The sequence below is a fragment of the Berghia stephanieae genome, chromosome 11 (genome assembly GCF_034508935.2).
Source record: "Berghia stephanieae isolate SIO BIC M18660-M18661 chromosome 11, UCSD_Bste_1.3, whole genome shotgun sequence".
In the NCBI taxonomy this organism is placed as follows: Eukaryota; Metazoa; Mollusca; class Gastropoda; order Nudibranchia; family Aeolidiidae; genus Berghia; species Berghia stephanieae.
The window spans coordinates 42,314,561-42,334,749 of NC_088370.1; the positions used below are offsets into that span (position 1 = coordinate 42,314,561).

Genomic DNA, 20,189 nt, shown 5'->3' on the forward strand with positions numbered 1-20,189 from the left:
AAAGCATCGTCACCTCAGTTCACTCAAAGGACACAAAGCAGAAAAAAAAACATTTAAAAAATCAGCCTGAAAATGATGTTATGTTTACAGGAAGTAACGTTTTTTGAGAATGGGGTCTACGGAGCTTCTACCATGGGTGCGTCTGGAGGAAAAGTTTTCATGCTGGAAAACCTGTCATTTCATCCAGAGGAACAAGGATGGGAGGATGACAGTGGAGGGGAGAGAGTGAAAGTGGCATACAGTACAATGGATGATTACAGGTTAGTTGCTGCGGTTTGTGCGGCTATGTGGTCTTGTGGTATGACACTCGCTTTTGGATCGGAAGGTCCTGGGTTTGAGCCTTGCTCAGAGCATAGTTGTCCTTGGAAAAGGCTCTTTACTCACATTCTCTCACTGTACTCAGGTGTAGAATGAGTACCTGGCCATTAAACAGCGTTGTCTCTTTCTGAAAAAATTATAATATCGCTTAACAGTCGTCATGTCCCGTCCTACATGTTGCTGTTGGCCAGGGACCCCTTGTAAAGCGCTCTGAGCACGTTTAGTAGATATTGCGCTATATAAAAGCTCAATTTAAAAAAAAAATTGTTTTGCCGTTTTGTTTTGTTGTTGTTGTTGTAGTCGTCGTCGCCATTCCCGCTGCCATTGCTGCTGCTGCTGTAGTTATTGTTGCTGCTGTTGTTGTCCTTTGTGTCTTTAACTTCAGATATACAACTTTTCCCCCAACGTCTTCCTTTTCATTGATGATCAAATGACCTAAAAGTGTTGCTTGTGCTGTAAAACCCCTAAATTTTTTTTTTTAAATCCTTGTTTTATTGCGGCTATGTGGTCTTGTGGTATGACATCTGATCGGAAGGTCCTGGGTCTGAATCCTGCTCTGAGTGGCACATAATTGAATCTTTGGAAAAAGGTTTTTACTCACATTCTCTCACTATACTCAGTTGTAATATGAGAACCTGGCTGTTAATCGTTAACAAATTGTTAACTGTTGTAAAAAATTTTTTTTAAATTATATTGCCTAACAGGTGTCATGCCATGTCCTATATGTTAAGTGTTGCTGTTGGCTAGAGACCCTTTGTAAAGCGCTTTGAGCATGTTTAGTGGATATATATAAATGCTTAATCTTTGGGTTTTTTTTTTTCAATTGATTTTATATTTGATAACAGGAGGAGGCTGAGTCACTTGGGTGAAGTGTTTATCAATGACTCCATGGAATCGCTTTGTCTCTGTGACAGCTCTGTGGTGGGACTAAGCTGTAAAATCAAGTGTGCTGGTGAGTGAGTGAGTTGTAGTGTATGTAGATTCCATTTTTATACAGTGTTTAATCCATGGTAATGATGACGATGATGATAATAATAATGATGATGATTATAATAACAATAATAATAATTATAATAATGATGGTAATAGTAATGATAATAATAATAATAATAATAATAATAATAATAATAATAATAATAATAAAAATAATAATGATGAAGATGATATGATAGAAAACAATATATGTAATAAAAAATAAATAATATAATAATAATAATAATAATAATAATAATAATAATAATAATATATAATATACTAATAATAATAATAATAATAATAATAATAATAATAATAATAATAATAATAATAATAATGATGATGATGATGATGATGTATACAGTGGGTTTGCGGTCAGTTGGCATGGCACTCGCCTTCGAATCAGTGGGTCCTGGGTTCAAGTACCGCTCAGTTAAGTCCTTAGAAAAGGCTCTTCAGTCCCATTCTCTCCCCATACTCTTGTGTAAAAGGAGTACAAGACTGTCTCTAATGCAGTAAAAGACATGCGGCCTAAACTAGTTTGAGGATTTATTGGACTAGTTAGCCATCCCATGTTGTTTTCAAAACTCGTATGTTCTTTTTCTCTCACTTTTTAAAATTGGTGAATTGGCCGAGTGTTTAAGGCATTGCACTGTGGCCTGGAAGGTCCTGGGTTCAAGACCTGCATCAGGCTTTTTTTGGTGTTTGTCCTTGAGTAAGATTATTACCCCCCAATCTGCTCTCTTGGACAACATGGGTGATTCCTGTTGACATCAGACATATGATTTGATGAATTATCTAGATTCCTTCATGGAATGCCTAGGCAACGGTATCTTGTGGTGTCATGGTGGAAGGGCACAATTTGTTTGTTTTTTTTTAAACATCTGGTCAAGCTGATTCATACTAACTCTTTCAATTAAAAAAACAAACAAAACACTAAAACGCTGATATATAAATTCAAACTTTTTCAAGTATTCATTTGCACCCCACACTATCAAAGACTGGAATGCTCTTCCCAAATTATGTATAAACACAACAGATTTAGACACCTTCAAGGGAAGATTACAAAACTATTTCAGCGTGAACACAAAAGATTTAGACACCTTCATACGAAGATTACAAAACTATTTCAGCATAAACACCAACAAAATGGCTGCCACAAAATCTCTGCTTTCGATTGGAAATACTCAGAATTGAGTCGACTTTGAGTAAAAGTCAGATTCAGATCAAATTATTGATAAATTAATTTTGCTCAAATTCTCTCACCGTACTCAGTTTTTTAAGATGAGCACCTGGCAGTCAACAGCAGTGTCTTTGTCTGAAAAAATAAAATTTAATATCACTTCACAGGCATCATGTCTTTTTTTAAAAATGATATTAAAAAAGAATAATTATGAATGATTTTTTTTTGTTTTTTTTTTTGGTTTTTGTTTTTGTTTCTTACCAATTTATTCTATTCATTATTTTTTTTTTCTCCTTTACCCGATTTGGGCAGGACCCCTGTTGAAAACAGAACTGACCAAATTCTCTAAATTCTTAGAGAAGATGAATTATCCCGTGCTGGTTATCATGGGTAGCTGTGGGAGCTCCACCAACACGCGCCTCAAACTGGAGCTGCTGTACGACTTGCTGGATCAAGTCACAAACGTGGCTCTTTGCGGAGATCTAGCCAGCACCTACATCAAGGTTACCTCCCCTCAAGCCAAATTGGGGAAGACGCCTTTTGACCCAGAATTGGCCAAGCTATGGCCACGGTAAGATCAATGGAAATGTTGTGAAATTGAATGTCAGCTTCAATTTAATATACGAAAACAGATGAAATGGACGTTTCAGGTTTCCCCTTTATCAACAAAACAGAATGAATGAAACACTACAGACGAATGAGATGATGTGGTAGTGGCGTTGTTAAGATGAATAGATAAAAACATTGTTGGGCAGGAAAGGAGCATACTATTTCCTGCCCATCAATATTTTTTTTTGTTGAGATAGCCCCTTTTATTAATTTTGATGTGCGTTTTTAAATGAGTACCTGGCAGTCAACAGCGTTCTCTCTGTCAGAAAAAAAAAAAAAATGTAATATCACCTTACAGGCATCATGTCTCGTCCTACTTGTCAAGCATTGCTGTTGACTTTGGACCCGTTGTAAAGCACTTTGATCATGTTTAGTGGATATTGCGCGATGTAAAAACTTTTTTAAAAAGTTTTTTTAAGATTCTGCTAATCGGTGGAATTCTGCAATTTTATTCACATCCCTTCAGTTTTAACTCGCTCAGAAAGGCAACAAATACATTCTATGCATAATATTGATCAGCAAAATGAACTCTACAAACATTTTATCACGTTTTTATAGATATATTAAAACATTTTAAAAGATTTTGCTACTTTTCAACATTGGAAGAATATCTATCAAAAACGAGCATGTACATAGATAGTTTTATTCAACTATCATTAACATGTAAAAATTAAGAACATTAGATTTGATACTACGCCTATAATTTGTCTAATAAAAATTTAATAAATTGGCACGGGGTAAAAGTAACCCGGGGTATACTACGGATATAGTCAGTGTTAGGGTTGAGTGAGTTAATGGTGTTTCTGCTGTCTAGATGGATGGAATCACACTCATCTGCTATTGGATTCCACTTTTTTGTAAGGCTGATGACTGTAAAAGTCTACAGAGCTGTGCCCAATCTGACAGTTTTTAATATTTTTTTGTTTTTTTTGTTATTCATTATTGATATGCGTTTAGCTACAACATCTGCCAAACTGGATATGACTTAACAACACACAAAACTATGTGTAACCCTGCACATTTATAGTCTGATTGAGAGAATTAACTCCTTCAGCGCTGAGGTTATATTCGCATTTCCGTTACAAAATGGCTAAAACCTCCATCGAGGCAGCATGAGAATGACTAGCTAAGACAAAAGCGACATTCAAATTCAGCGCATAATCTCAATTAAAATACTAGCCTAGGGCCAATTGAATGTTCTGGTGAAAGAAATGAAACCATTGGTTCAATTTATAGTACTTTTGTAGAAAGTAGGATTGGATTACATTATTATTTTTGTCTTTCAAGACCGTGTGTGGCCATTGGCCAATAGAACAGATTCTGCTCTGGCCGCACAGTGCGGCCAATGGCGCTGAAAGTGTTAAGTGAGGCATAATCATTAACATGACTGTCTAGAAACAATAACAAAGAGCTGAGTGATGCCAATTTGTTCCATCTATAGACTGAATTGTATGCAGCAAATATTTTGCACTGATGCATTGATACTCGCTTTCGGATTGAAAGGTCCTGGGTTCAAGCCTCGCTCAGCGCATAGTTGAGTCCTTGGAAAAGGCTCTTTACTCACATTTTCTCACCATACTGAGGTGTAAAATGAGTATCTGGCGTTGACAAAGTTGTCTCTGTCAGAAAATTTTTTGGGAATATCGCCGAACATGCGTCATGTTTCATTCTACATGTCACGTGTTGCTGTTGGTCAGGGACCCCTTGTAAAGCGCTTTGAGCACATTTAGTGGATATTGCGCTATATAAAAGCTCAAAAAATCCTCACTGATCAGTGGTACTTGCTTCACAACTGTACAACCCTCTTCTAATTATTAGAATAGGATGTACAGTTTTGCCTTAATAGGAAGAAAAATTAGTTTATATTTTGAAATTTAAAAAAAAACATTTTTTGTTGAAGATTCTTTTTTTTTTTGTTTTCCTCAGGGTCCTTTACAAGGCCAAATTAAACAAGATCAAATTTCACCTTCCAGTGGATTTTCTGATTGATGAGAAAGTGGAGGTGAAACGAGATGACATGGTCTCTGACCAACCGTCTGTCGCCAACCCCACACAAGCTGCACCAAATGAGACAACGGGAGAGGAGGATGTGGAAGATACCATAATGGTATAATACTCTAAACTATCTTTATTCTTATTTACTTATATTAATAATAATAATAATAATAATAATAATAATAATAATAATAATAATAGGCTCTTATAGAGTGCACAGTATCCTCAACAATGAGGCTCTTGGTGCTTTAAATTACATCAAAACAAAACAATATTTAAAGTACATGGCATCAAAAAAGAAATGTTTTCAAGGATTTCTTGAAAACAGACAATGATTTTGGAGTTTTGGATGCTCTGTGAAATAGTGTTACATACAGACGGCCCAAAATGAGAAAAGGATCTTGTTCCTGCCTTTGTACGAATGTGTGGGATAGCCAAACAGATGGTGTCGTTGGAGGAACGCTGATGATTCCTGTCATCTTTGTCTTTATCGTCATCAACACCATTTGGTATCGTTTTTAAATTTAAAAAGTCATGACTGAATTTTTATTAATTTGACATATGAATACCAAAGTTTAATGAAGAATTATTGATACAATGATCATCGTTTAATAACCCACTTCGTAATGGCCATATTGCTTAACAACCCATTACACTTATAAAACAGTAATTTAATTATTTAAAATATTCTGCTATATCCCACTTTTTGCATCTATTAGCCACCAATTCTATATGATTGAGTTTAATCAAGTTGTTTTGCAATGATGACCACGGGGATCAAAATTTGGTTGTTAGACGAGTCTCGTCATGTTAACTATAGAAAATGGCCTGAAGCCTATGATCGTGAAAATACTAACAAAAGAGTGAAAATGGAGAGGCTTCATATGAAAATTATCACGAAGCCTCTCCATTTTGAATCTTTCATTAGTACATATTAACTATAAAATGTCATGCCTCGCTATCATATTTAACAAATGTAGTGAATGCTTTACAAAAGACCATATCACATTCATTTTCCTGTTAGTTGAATATTATTATTAAATAATTTAGAACTTAAAAATATTTTTTTTTCAAACTGATCTCTTTAAAACCCGATAATGTGAAAGTCTACCAGTCTTCAAATGGCATTTAAAAACAAATCTTTTATATTCTACATGAACTTCAAACAAGATGTGTGTGTGACTTTGTGGTGATTTCGTAGTCAAATGAATGAACTTGTGTGACACCAACAAAAGTATTGTAATAAAGCACCTCTGAGCACTATTTGTGGGTACTGGTGCTATATCAAATAATAATTATAATAATAATAGAGAGGTACAAGAAAATAGTTTTTTTTTAAAATGCGTGTAGATCTGCACTCAGTCTTGAGGCATAGTGAAGACCTCGTGTCGAAAAACAACTCGCGTTGAAATATGTGACCCTCCGCCTCGAACCGGTATTAAGTCGGGATTTGGAAAACGAAGAAAACCGGTTTTAAGGTGGAAATGGTCAAAATTATCAAATTTCAGTTTTTGGTTGTTTCAGAAACTACAATAATTTTTATACATGAAAACATAATAATTCAACATAAACATTGACGATAAGTTATATAAATTTCAAGTTTAAAAATGCAACTATCAGTGACACATTCAAAACGAGAGTTGACTTTCTCTCAGAGAGCCACCCTTTCCAAAGCTTAGTAATACCGAGTCTTTTTCTCCACCAATAAGATGTAAGATAACACAGCAAAGGGCGTGTCTTTATCTATCTCAGAGAAAGCATGACTATTTCCACAATTTCATGGTTCAACCAATAATGAACTTTAAAAACTGTAAACAAGTCTAGGTTTTTCCCTGACAACCTTACAAATGAATGATTCTGATTGGTCAACGCTCATCACATGCGCTGTGGCTGTAGGCCATAATGCTCGGGCGATGCTTCATGACGTCAGCATGCGTGTGTTACATACGTGTGTGTTTGTGCATTTTGATACACACCACGTGCTTTTATATCTGCGTCTAGCTGTATTGGGTAATGATTGAGGTGGGGGTCCTCCTTTGTCCCTCTTTAATTATTCATGAAATTATAGGATATGCTAAGACTTAATAGGACAACAGTTGCCTAATCTTACACTTACAGAGATTGTTGTAGGATAAACATTTAATTTTAAGTACAAAAGCAGAATAACAGATAGAGCCTTCAACAAGTAATGACCTGTAACTAAAAAAATGAAATGGATAGATAAACAGACAGACAAACATATTAATGGATAAATAGATATGTAGATAGATAGATAGATAGACAGACAGACAGACAGACAGACAGACAGACAAACAGATAGATAGATAGATAGATAGATAGATAGATAGATAGATAGATAGATGGATGGGTAGACAGATAGGTGGATAGATAGATAGATAGGTAGATGAAGGGGAGAGAGAGACATAGAGAGGGAGAGAGAGAGGTAGAGAGAGCGAGAGAAAGAGAGATGTTCGTTTTGTCGTGCTTTCTTTGTATACTGAAAGAAAGGGGGGGGGGGGGGGGGGTTCTTTTTAGACAATGAACAATGTGGTGGAACGCTAAGGAAAACTTGAGAGATTCAATAACATGTTTTCATGTAAGTCACTACACAATAAGCCCCACCCCTCCTCCTCAGGCTGTTATCTGACTCAAAATGGAAACAATGCAAGAATTGATTTGACCAGCCCATTTCTTTAATTGCAATCTCATTGGTCAATATGTTTCCAGTTGATTGACTAGGACTTACTTTGTAACAAAATGCTTTCTTTAAACTATCCCAACAATTCTTTGCTCCGCCTCCATCCCTTTCTTCATGTCTACCTCACTCTCTCCGTCTCCCTTTTGTTTCTATCACACACACACACACAAACACACACACACACACATACACACACATACACAGACAAACACACACACACACACACACACATACACTTATACAGGTTTCAATCTTTATTATATTTCCTCGCGTCCTCTTAACACAAGCAGTCTCTCTCCCCTCCCCCTCTCGCTCCTCTTTTTCTCGATATCTCTCTCTCTCTCTCTCTCTCTCTCTCTCTCTCTCTCTCTCTCTCTCTCTCTCTCTCATGTGTGCCTGTTTGTGTGTGTGTGTGTGTGTGTGTGCGTGCGTGTGTGTGTGTGTGTGTGTGTGTATATTTTACTCTCCCATTCTTTCTCTTCCTCTCTAATCCTCTTTCTTGATAATTTTTTCCCTGCCCACCCGGCTTCACGTAGTTTCAAAACTGTACTTTCAAATTTCAACCTTCTTTAACTTTTGGCATTTTGAAATCGTATTTTCTCTATTAAATAAGACAAAAAATTCACATTAATAATTCTTATTTCATTGATTCTTTATTTAAATATCAAAAATTCTTGAAAAAGTGAGCAATTGTCGGCGTTTTTTTTTCCAGTGTTTTTTTTTTTGTTTTAAGAACATCTTACATAATAATCAATAACTACAAAAGTAATAATTTAATTGTTTCAAAAATTTGTATGTACATTAGTAAATGTATAAGCTAAGCTCATGCCAGATTTCACTATTCTCGTCAAATTTTTGATGTCCGTATCTAAGGAATTATCTTTGTCCATTAATTTAACTGTGCGTGAAAACGGTGCCTCACTTCAAAGTCGATTTTCTTAAAACTTGGTTTTCACACTCTCCCTACTTCAAACGGTCATATCTCGACAATAAATAATCAGAATTATATAAATTTGGTATCAAATTTTAAAGCATAAAATAAGCTGTGATTGGGTACCAAAAACCCAAAATTGAAAAATCCGACTTAATACCGTTTCGAGGCGGAGGGTCACATATGTGGTCCACCGTCTCAAAACAGTATTATGTTGAAATGAACAAGGTTCAGAGAATTCAATTTTTATAGCCGCAAACTTGAAACTTGGCATGTGTTTCTCTTTGTAACGGTGGAGAATTACTATTTCTTGCATTGCAAAAGGCTCAAAGTTCGTATTTCTCACTATCTTATTTCCAGATTCACTTTTCCATTACTTTACATCCCGACATAATACCGTTTTGAGACGAGGGGTCACATATTGTCTTTTGAAATACTTGTGATAAGAATATTTAATCCTGTCCTTACCAGCCATTTTCAGAATGAACACCCACCCAACACAAAAATAGAATTTTCATACTCAAACAGAAAAACAACTAATACATACTATGCATAAAATTGATCAGCAAAATGCTCTACAACACAGTGTCACGTTTTTATAGCTATAATAAAATATTTTTCTTTAAATTGTGTGATTTTCAAAATAAATCAGAATGATAAAAGTGCTGGTTGGATCGTAACGAATGTGACGATTTTCCTATGGTTGGTAAGGAGAGGGTTAAGACAGGCAATTGTGAGCACCACATTAATTTGGTTTTATATCCTGGTGACCCAAATGCAGGAATGATTATCGTCACAAATATATTACTGAGAATTAATTATCTTTAATTGTGCTTGCAAAAAGATGTGCATTAACTCTATCAGCGCCATTGGCAGACTTGCCAAATTGAAAACTTCAAATTTAGTAATTTTAATGTCAATTTTTAGTAATTTGACAAGGAAATTCGTGCATGAACAAACACAGTATTATTATTATTATTATTATTATTATTATTATTATTATTATTATTATTATTATTATTATTATTATTATTATTATTATTTGTATTATTATTATTATTATTATTATCATTATTATAGTAGTAGTAATAGTAGTAGTAGTAGTAGTAGTAGGTGTTGTTCTGCTTCTTTTTATCATTAATATTATTATCATTAATATTATTATTATTATTATTATTATTATTATTATTATTATTATTATTATTATTATTATTATTATTATCTTTTAAGTATTACTAAGAATTAAAAATTCGTAATTTTTCAAAAAATTTCGTATTTGGTCATGAAATTTCTCTAATATTCGTAAAATTACGAAAAATTCGTAACATTCGGCATGTATGCATTGGCTGCACTGTGAGGCCAGAGCAGAATCTGTTCTACTGGCCAATGGCCGCACAGTGTGGCTGGTCTTGAAAGACAAAAATAATAATGCTTGTCATTCTCATGCTGGCTCAATCAGGTGTCAGCCATTTTGTGATGGAAATGCGAATATAGCCTCAGCGCTGAAAGAGTCAATGTGTTCTGTTTACTGCTTGTAGTTTGTTAAATTATGTGGTGAGAACTGATCGTGTCTTTGAACCACAAGTAATACTATATCATCATCTCGTGTACATCTAGTTTGAATCATTTGTCCTCATACACCAGGTACCACTGGTCAAAACGTTACAGGAAGGAATTGGTGCCGGCCAAAGGGCCATGGATATTGGGCCGGAGACAGTGGATAACTTTCAAGAAATCATCGAGGAGGCTGGAAGTGTTGTTGTTATGGGACCGATGGGAGAATTTGAGGAGAAAGATTACGACACAGGATCCAGAGGTTTGTATAGGCTTTGAATCCATGTGGCTTTTGAATCCATGTGGCTTTTGAATCCATGTGGCTTTTGAGTAGGATATTTGTTTGTCATGGCATGCTGGGGAGTCTCTGGTCTGTCTTCCCACCTAACCTGTATTCCTTGTCAGCTGCATAACATCAGGAGTTGAGCTGCAGATGCATGTTCCTCATATCATTAATTTTTATAGGGTTTAGCCGAATAGCCTTCATTCTGTCTTTCCCACAGTCTCTTGTAGGATAACTGAAGGGGTGAGGTGGTTGAGTGGTTAGAGCAGTGCACTGGGTTGCAAGTTCTGCTGTCAACATCTTGTTTTTACCTTGAGGAACGGATTAGGCTGTTATTTCTCTCTTTGTTGTGTGCTGCATTGAAGGCGAAACCTAGGCTCTCATTCTTTTCTCAAGATGAACCCGAAACACAAATAATGGCAGCCGAGGTTTCTAATCAGGGGTCTTCATATTTAGTGAGCAGGGACAATCACGCCTCTAATTCAGTATTAGGAAAGTTAATTGTCGAGGGCTGTATGTCATTGACAAATCAACTGATGCCCCAGAGCCAATATGGCCGTGGATCCGGGGTTTATGACAGTTTTTACAGCGTGAAACAATAGCATGGACAATAGACATTGCTTGCTGCCCTTGGATATAATAATAATAATAATAATACATGACATTTATAACGCGCATTTTCATCACTGGGTGATGCTCAATGCACGAAACAATAATATAGTGACATTATTATACAAATGAAACATTATACATACTACATCAACATAATATTATCATATTACAACAATGTAATAACTAAACATAAAGTCATTAATACAAGATATGTTATATGAAGCTAGTCTATCACAAAGTGCTTTCCACCAGATCTAACAGAGCTAGCTTCCTAATCACTGCTGGGTGGGCACAGAGGGGTCAGAAAAAAAAATATTGACTTTATCTAGGATCAACCTTGGTCCCTTTGCATGTGAAGTGAGTGCTCTACCTACTGAACTATTGGAACCTCATAGGGGAAAAGAATGCTTGGTCATTAAGAAAAAAACCAAACCCAATTTTATAACTCTTTCACCGCTGAAAATATAGCGCTTCCATCACAAAATGGCTGACACCTGTCCGAGGCAGCATGAGAATGACAAGCTAAGACAAAGCGACATTCGAATTTGGCGCAAAATCTCCATTAAAATACCTCCAATTGAATGTTCTGATGAAAGAAATGATAACATTGGTACAATTTATAGTACTTTTTGTACATTTTGTAGAAAGTAGGATTGGATTACATTATTGAGTAGAAGAGATTCTGCTCTGACCGCACAGTGCGCCAATGCTGCTAAAAGAGTAAAAACAGGCTAGAGCGAGGAGCATGCACTTTAACCCTCTCCTTACCCACTACAGGAAAATCATCACATTCGTTACGATACAACCAACATTTTTCTTATTCAAATTTCTTTTGTACATCATAAAATTTAAAGAAAATTAACAGTGTGTTGTAGAGCATGTTTTGCCAGGTATCGCAAGAACTTACTGCTATTGTGTTTGAATGATGAATATATATATATATATAATTGGGGATAGCTTAGTTGGTAGGCAAGTATTTTTTTATTGAACTTCCTGTCTACAAGTAGGGATTAGGTAGCTGGGTCTGTGAGAGATATGGTGGGAAGTACTTTGCGATAGACTAGCATCCTATCCAAAGGGTAACAAGCAATTGGGGGAAATCCTGAAAATGGCTGGTAAGGAGAGAGTTAAGGACTGATGGGACTGAAACTTATACATAATAAAGTTAGACTAGAAACCTTTTTTATTCCGTTCAATGTTGGATTTTCATCTGTTCTTAAGAGTTGTTTCAAATTTGAACTTTATAAGTATAAAACTTGTTGTATATAGGTTATATTTACTTCTCTTACTCAATTTATTCCCCTTCCCATCCACCCCCACCCCTCTCTAACAACTGATCCATTCACATTCTCTCTCTCTCTCTCTCTCTCTCTCTCTCTCTCTCTCTCTCTCTCTCTCTCTCTCTCTCTCTCTCTCTCTCTGTGTGTCTGTGTCTCTCTCTTCTCTCCTCTCTCTTCTCTCTCTCTCTCTCTCTCTCTCTCTCTCTCTCTCTCTCTCTCTCTCTCTCTCTCTCTCTCTCTCTCTCACACACACACACACACACAAACACACAACCATACTTCCAGCTATCCTCGAAGCCATCAGGTCAAGAGTTGTAGAGAATGGCACTCCGACCATCGCGATTGACCAGGACACTTACAGAATGTTGGAGAGCCTGGATAAGATGGACGCGGTCAGTCATTGCAGTCTGGCCAACCGGTCGAGTGTCAACATGCTGAGGAATATGTTATTGCCAGGTCTGGAACTCTTGGATCAGCCTAAGGTTGGTGTGTGTATGGGGGGGAATAGCTTAGTTGGTAGGCAAGTATTTTTTACTGAATTTCCTGTCTACTAGTAGGGATTAGGTAGCTGGGTCTGTCTGTGAGAGATATGGTGGGAAGTACTTTGCGATAGACTTGCATCCTATCCAAAGGGTAGCAAGCAATTGCTGTTGTCTGTTCCACGCTTTAGAAACTGAAGGATTACTACTAAGTTTGGTGTGGAAAGGCGCAATGTCGTGTAGTTTGTCATGTTGCTTTAATGAGTGGCTAAGGGGGGCGTGAAGAGTTGAGCAACTGACTTAACCCTCTCCTTACCACCCATAGGAAAATCGTCACATTTATTACGATGTAACCGACAATTTTCTCATTCTAATTTCTCTTGTAGACCACAAAATTTAAAGAAATTCTTTGATTACAGCTATAAATACTAAACACTGTGTTGTAAACATAATTTTGCTGAACAACTTTCTGTATAGAATGCACTTGTTACTTTTTTGTTAGGAAAAGTCTATTTTTCGTCGGGTGGGTGTGAACTTTTGGGGGAAATTCTAAAAATAGCTGGTAAGGAGAGAGTTAACGTACAATGCAAAGGAAAAGAAGAAAAAAATATGAATGTATACCTATAAGGTGTGAGATTGCTTATGCAGAAAAATGCATGCTTTGACATCCCAGTAACACTTTTTATTTAGGATGATACATTGGTAGTACATTTACATCATGGCAACAAATGACAGAGGGGGTTGAAAAGGCATGCTCGCCCATGCTTGGAAGCAAGGCACAAGATTATGAGGATGATTATTATTATTATTATTAGTGGTAGTAGTAGTAGTAGTAGTAGTAGTAGTAGTAGTAGTAGTAGTAGTAGCATTAGCAGTAGTAAGATTATTATTATTATTATTATTATTATTATTATTATTATTATTGTTCTTGTTCTTATCAGTGTTATTGTTCTTGTTCTTTTTGTGATAGTTTTTGTTGTTGTTGCTCATATTGGACCTACATGTCAGAAACCCGAGGATCAGATCAAATGACCACAAAGTAGCATTATTTATTGACACCCCAGATGCAAATGATTTTCTGTTATCTGACCTTTAAGTGCGGCTATGTGGTCTTGTGGTAAGACACTTGCTTTCAAATCAGAAGGTCCTGGGTTCGAGTCTCGCTCTGCGCATAGTTGAGTCCTTTGAAAAGGCTCTTTACTCACAGTCTCTCACCGTACTTGGGTGTAAAATGAGTACTTGACCGTTGACAGTGTTGTCTCTGTCCGATAAAAAATGTAATATCACCTAACAGGCGTCATGTCTGTCTTATCCTACATGTTACCCATTCTATGCTTCAGGGACCCCTTGTAAAGCGCTTTGAGCATATTTAGTGGATATTGCGCTATATCAAAGCTCCAGTTGTTTTGTTTTTTTAAAGTTTTTTTCGTGTTTTAAGTTACTTTTTAAAAATTATCTCTCCCCAGCTCAAACCTTTAAAAAAACTGAGCATGGACAGGTTCAACATTTCTGGGAAACGAGTTCTACTCCGTCTTGACCTTGACATTCCCATGGTGGGCGGAGTCATCCTGGACGTCAGCAAGATTGAGCTGGTCCTGCCCACGATACAATACCTGTTGGACAAAGGGGCTAAGTCTGTGGTCATGCTGGGACACAGAGGACAACCACATGGCTTCAAGAATACCTATCTCTCAATGGAACCTCTAGCTGCAGAATTTGCCAGGTTTTTAAATGTGAGGGAAATCGTTGTCTGACACCTCTTTCTCCTTTTTAATTTTTATTTTTTTTTTATTTTATCTATTTTAGAGATTTGATTTTACCAATTTAGGTCATTTGATTTTACCTATTTGGGACATTTGATTTTACCTTTTTGAGACATTTGATTTTAGCTATTTGGAACATTTGACTTTACCTTTTTGTGACAAACTAGGGTAGGTCACCCCAAATCCTTATTATTCAGAGTGAGTGACATAAAACAATTCTGTATGTTTATATAACTGTCTTTTTCTATAATTCTGAGTAATGTAAATGAAGCTGCTCGAAGCTCGAAGAAATAAATAACAATGTGAAATTGAATGTAAGCTTCAATTTAATATACGAAAACAGATATAATAGATGTGTCGGGTTTCCCATTTATCAACAAAACAGGATGAATGAAACACTACAGATGCACTACTGAGTATGAAGAGAATTTATGAGTGCAGAGCCTCTTCCACTGATTCAATTTTTCCGCTGTCTACTAGGGACTCGTAATTTGGCCTATATGATGTGGACAAGGTCGATTTTGAAAAATGCAAACAAATTATTAGGTTAATCGACATATTGCAGCATATTGCAATATATCTCGCTCAATAACCATTTCTATCATGTCTTTTGTGTTATATTCACTCACTCAATCCTAGAGATTTTTGTTACTTTTCAAAATTGGTAAAAATGTATTAAAAATGAGCATGTGCACAGTCACAGATATATTTTTTTTCAACTACCATTAACATGTAAAAATTAAGAACATTGGTTTTGATACTATGCCTATATTTTATCTCAGAAAAAATGTGATAAATAGGCACGGGGTAAAAGTAACCCCGGGTATACTACGGATATAGTCCGTGTTAGGGTTGAGTGAGTTAATATTCCTGTCGTTTGATAAAGGGGTAACCTGAAACGTCCATACCACTCGTCTTTTTAAATAAACTGGAGCTGACACTCTACCATATCATTGTCGAAGATTTTTCTTGAAAATATATTGGGCTGTATAACAATATGAAAAATTGAATGCTGTAGAGGTTTGGGGCAAGACCTGTACACGTCTGGGGCAGGAGCTTATATATTTGGGGCAGTCGATAGTGTCATCTGTTTTCGGTTTGTTTGTTTTTAGCTTGGTAAACTGATAATACCTCGCATGTATTTTCATCAAATCAATCAGAAGACGTCAAATGATTGAGTTGCTCAAGCTGGGGATAGTTTAGTTGAACAATACTGCAGTTAGTGCTGTTAGAATTTGAGGTATAGATTTGAGGCAACTTACCCTATACAATCCTTTTTTTTCGGTTTTTTTTTTGGTTTTTTTTTTTTTCGTGGATTTCCATCTTTTGTTTTTTAATCTTTGAGACAAGTATAAAGTTGTAACTAAGTTGATAACGTTTCTGTTTTTATAAACAGATTTGATCAATAGAAATACTGTCACTTAACGGGAGGTTTGGGTCTAATTATTAGGAAAATCCTTCAAAAATTTGATTTTGAGATTGTGGTGGAAAATGATATTTTATTATCTTAGAAATAATATAATTGAAGTCCAAATTCTTAAAGTAGACTATAAAGGCACGAAAAAGACAGTCGAAAATGGTACAGGTAGTAAGAAATGTGTGAAAAACGGGAAGCCATTTTGCTATTTTCTCAATATGTCAGTTTTCTAAGGGTATGGGAAACTGTGTCAAACGTTTCTCAGAATCTATTTAATGAAATTGTCTGAAAATTTCCACATTTATCACAGAGATAATGTATTATGTCACCATAGAGAGATTATTTTGATATGATTTGTGAATTTTAAATTATATTCCTAAATCTGAATTTTTTACATCAATTTTGTCATAACATTTTGATTCTCAACTTGGTAATGATCTAATAAAATTCCATAAGCTAAAGCCGTAAAATCTCTCTATGGTGACACACTATGGTACAATGTTGACAAGAGGGAAGAATATGGAGGACATTCCTTCATTAGTTTTTGTGGAACGTTTGCCACAAGATTGTTATATTTTTTTATGTCAGACCCCTAAATTAGATCGCAAAATGGGTATCAACACAGATAATTAATTTTTTTTCACCATAAATGTTGTTTTTTAACGTATATTGACGATACAGAATGATTAAAACCGCCCAATATAGGTAATTAAATTTTTTTTAGAAAAGACCCAAACCGCCCCTTAACTCACTCAATCCTAGAGATTTTTGCTACTTATCAAAATTGGAAAAAATGTATTTAAAATGAGCATGTGCATAGATAGTTTTATACAACTATATTTTGTCTCATAAAAATGTAATAGATAGGCATGGGGTAAAAGTAACCCCGGGTATACAACAGATATAGTGGATGTTAGTGTTGAGTGAGTTAATTCCATAGAAATCAGGATAATCTCTGATTCCATCACCCTTATGGCCCTGAATGATAAGCTTTATTAATTTTTTGTTGTTGTTTGTTTATCTATTGGGGGGCGAATTGGATGAGTGGTTAAGGCATTGCACTGTGACCCGGAAGGTCCCAGGTTCAAGCCCCACTTCAGGCACTTTTGTTTCTTTTCCTTGAGCAAGATCATTAACCCCCAATTTGCTCACATGGACAACATGGGTGGTTCCTGTTAATATCAGCAGACATCTTGTTTTGCTGAATTATCTATATTCCTGCGTGGAATGCCTAGGCGATGAACTCTTATGATGTCGTGGCAGAAAGGCATAATTTTAATTGTTTATTTATCTATTGTTACAGGTGTCAGTGAATTTCCTGCCTTATCCTTGCAGTTCTAAAGTCAGAGAAATTCTGGAAGACCCAGAGCCTGGATCTGTCTTCTTGATGGAGAATCTCAAATTTTACCCCGCGGAGGAAGGCCGGGATATCTTGAGGAAGACGAGATCCGTCAAAAAGATCACGTCAGTCACAGATCAACAGGGAGAGAGTGATGGAGGAGGAGAAGAGGAAGAGAAGAAAGATCCTGAGGAAACGTTTGAGTTTGCTGCTGAAGGAGGAGAAGAGATGAAAGAAGAAGAGAACGAGGAGAAGGAAGAGCAATCACAAGTTGAAGTTGAATATATCGAAGAAGATGAATTACTGGCAAATGAAGGAGAGGTGAATGATGAGTATGTCTTGTTTAAAGATCCCGAAGACCTGGACAGGCTCATGTACGAGAAAATGGCTCCCAAAAGGCTGTTGACATACATCGATGAGCTCTCCGAGTGTGGAGATATATTTGTTAACGACAACCCAAGAGACCTGGAAACCACTATGTTGACCTCCATGACACAACTGACTCTGAAGAAGAGAATGTGCGGCTTGTTGGTGAAGGAGGTTTTATCCAAATGGGAATCGGATGCGGTGTACAAGTTTCCAGCTATAGTGGCATTGTCCCCAGCACCCAAGGAAGGTGAAATCGACGACATGTAAGAACAAAAAAAAAAAATGGACGAATTCTTCACTGGAACAAATAATACATCCCACTTGCTCTAAATCAGTATTAATTAAGTCTGGAAGAGCCAAATGTCCAAACAAACGTTGCCTTGATGGTAAAATGACGAGGAATATGAAACGCTATCCTTTTGCACATTGTGAAATATTGCTGATTCATCTCAATAAAACATATTGACTTAATCTTTTTTTTAAATTTTTTTTTAGGGTTTTTCGGTGCTTACAACACATTTCTGTCATATCAGCACCAGTAAAAAAGAAGAAAATGGAATAGTTAAAAGATTATAGCTTTACAATTAAAGCAGCCAAGAAAAAATATGACAAAGGGGAATGGCACAAACAGGGAACAGATGTAGATGCCAAGAGTATACTATCAGTGTACTTATTTTTAGATCACCTAAAAGTCTCAACCAGACACCAACACAAGTCCCCACTAAGAGGAACACACTCAAATATTTACAAATCATATATTAAGAATAAAAAAATAACTTTTCATGAGAGAGATGATTTACAAGGAAAAAAATATCATCTCCAAAAACTATAACTATACATTCGACTGTTTCCCTCCCAGCCAAGAACTCTGGCCAGGATCAGGACAAAACTTGGTAATCTCATTCCAAGACAAAGACAGGAAGCAATACGATTCAATAGTCTGATATCACGCCGCCCGGCAACGGCAGCCATCTTGGTTCTAAACAAAGAAAATCATTACGTTTTATTTTTCATGCTGGCTAGAACTTTTCATATTCCTTGTGTTCAGAAGGTGTAAAAGTCAAAACATATCAAATTTATGTGGGTTTTTTTTTCCTCTCGATACCCTTTATGCTCGCCGGAGAAATATTTCATACGAGCCTCCGCCATTGTTCCGATAGTTTAGAGCCAGTGTTACTAAGTTACCATGCGTCATTAGGAAGGAAGTGACGTTACGACTGTTGAAAACAATACTCTTCAACAGTCGTAACGTCACTTCCTTCCTAATGACACATAGTAAGTTAGTAACTATCGGAAGAGTATTGTTTTCAACAGTCATGACGTCACTTCCCTCGTAATGACACATAGTAAGTTAGTAACTATCGGAACAATGGCGGACGCCCTTGTGAAATATTTCTCCGACGAGCATAAAAGTGTATCCAGAGGAGAAAAACATTATAAATATGATATTGTTTTGACTTATACATTCTGATCATATGACATATGAAAAGTTCTAGCCAGCATGAAGAATAAAAAGTACCAATTTTCTTTGTTTAGAACCACTCTACTCGCCATTGCTGGGCGACGTGACATCAGACTATTGAATCCAATTGGAGAACAGAGGGGGATAGAAGACACAGCATTACCTCCCTGCCCACTATGGGAGGTTTGGAAACCCCATCCAGTTGACTTAATCTAAGACATAGTTTTTACATAAATTCAACGTTTAGCACAGATTTTTGTTTTTTTGTTTTTAAGGGTTTTACGGCGCTTGCAACACATTTAGGTCATATCAGCACCAGTAAATAAGGAAGAAAATTGGTTAGTGAAAAGATTCTAGATGCACAATAAAAAGGACTCGAGCAAAAAAGTAAGACAAAGGTGAGTGGTTCAAATAGGGAACAGATGTAGATTCCAAGAGCACACCATTAATGTACGTAATTTGAGATCACCTAAATGTTTCACCCATATAAAGACAGGAAGCAATTGGAAAACAGAGGGGGATATTTTTATGTTTTATGTTTTAAGGGTTTTACGGCGCTTGCAACACATTAAGGTTATATCAGCGCCAGTACTTAGTTTGAGATCACCTAAAAGTTTCACCCAGACACCAGCACAGGTCCCCACTATGAGGAATACACTCAAATAATTACAAATCATATGTTAAAAATAAAAATAACAATACATAACAGAGAGATGATTTACAAGGATAAAAATATCATCTCCCAAAACTATAATTATACATTTGACTGTTTCCCTCCCAGCCAAGGACTGCGGCCAGGGTCAGGACAAAACCAAGTAATCTCATTCCAAGACAAAGACAGAAGGCAAGTTGGAAAACAGATACAGGGGGATAGAAGACACAGTATATACCTCCCTGCCCACGATGGAATGGGAGGTTTGAA

At 36.2% G+C, this 20,189-nt stretch overlaps 1 protein-coding gene across 1 annotated transcript in view; it reads left to right on the forward strand.

Moving 5' to 3' along the window:
* The window catches only part of LOC144957064 (uncharacterized), a 68,308-nt gene extending 50,032 nt beyond the window's left edge, over window positions 1–18,276 (forward strand). The window contains exons 28-35 of the mRNA XM_078888029.1: window positions 91–260; window positions 1,164–1,270; window positions 2,789–3,047; window positions 5,012–5,192; window positions 10,354–10,525; window positions 12,724–12,920; window positions 14,384–14,650; window positions 17,401–18,276. Of these exons, the coding sequence (XP_078744155.1) occupies window positions 91–260; window positions 1,164–1,270; window positions 2,789–3,047; window positions 5,012–5,192; window positions 10,354–10,525; window positions 12,724–12,920; window positions 14,384–14,650; window positions 17,401–18,072 (2,025 nt within the window). The 3' untranslated portion in view covers window positions 18,073–18,276. The remainder of the gene's footprint in view (window positions 1–90; window positions 261–1,163; window positions 1,271–2,788; window positions 3,048–5,011; window positions 5,193–10,353; window positions 10,526–12,723; window positions 12,921–14,383; window positions 14,651–17,400) is intronic.
* The last annotated feature ends 1,913 nt before the right edge of the window (window positions 18,277–20,189 follow it).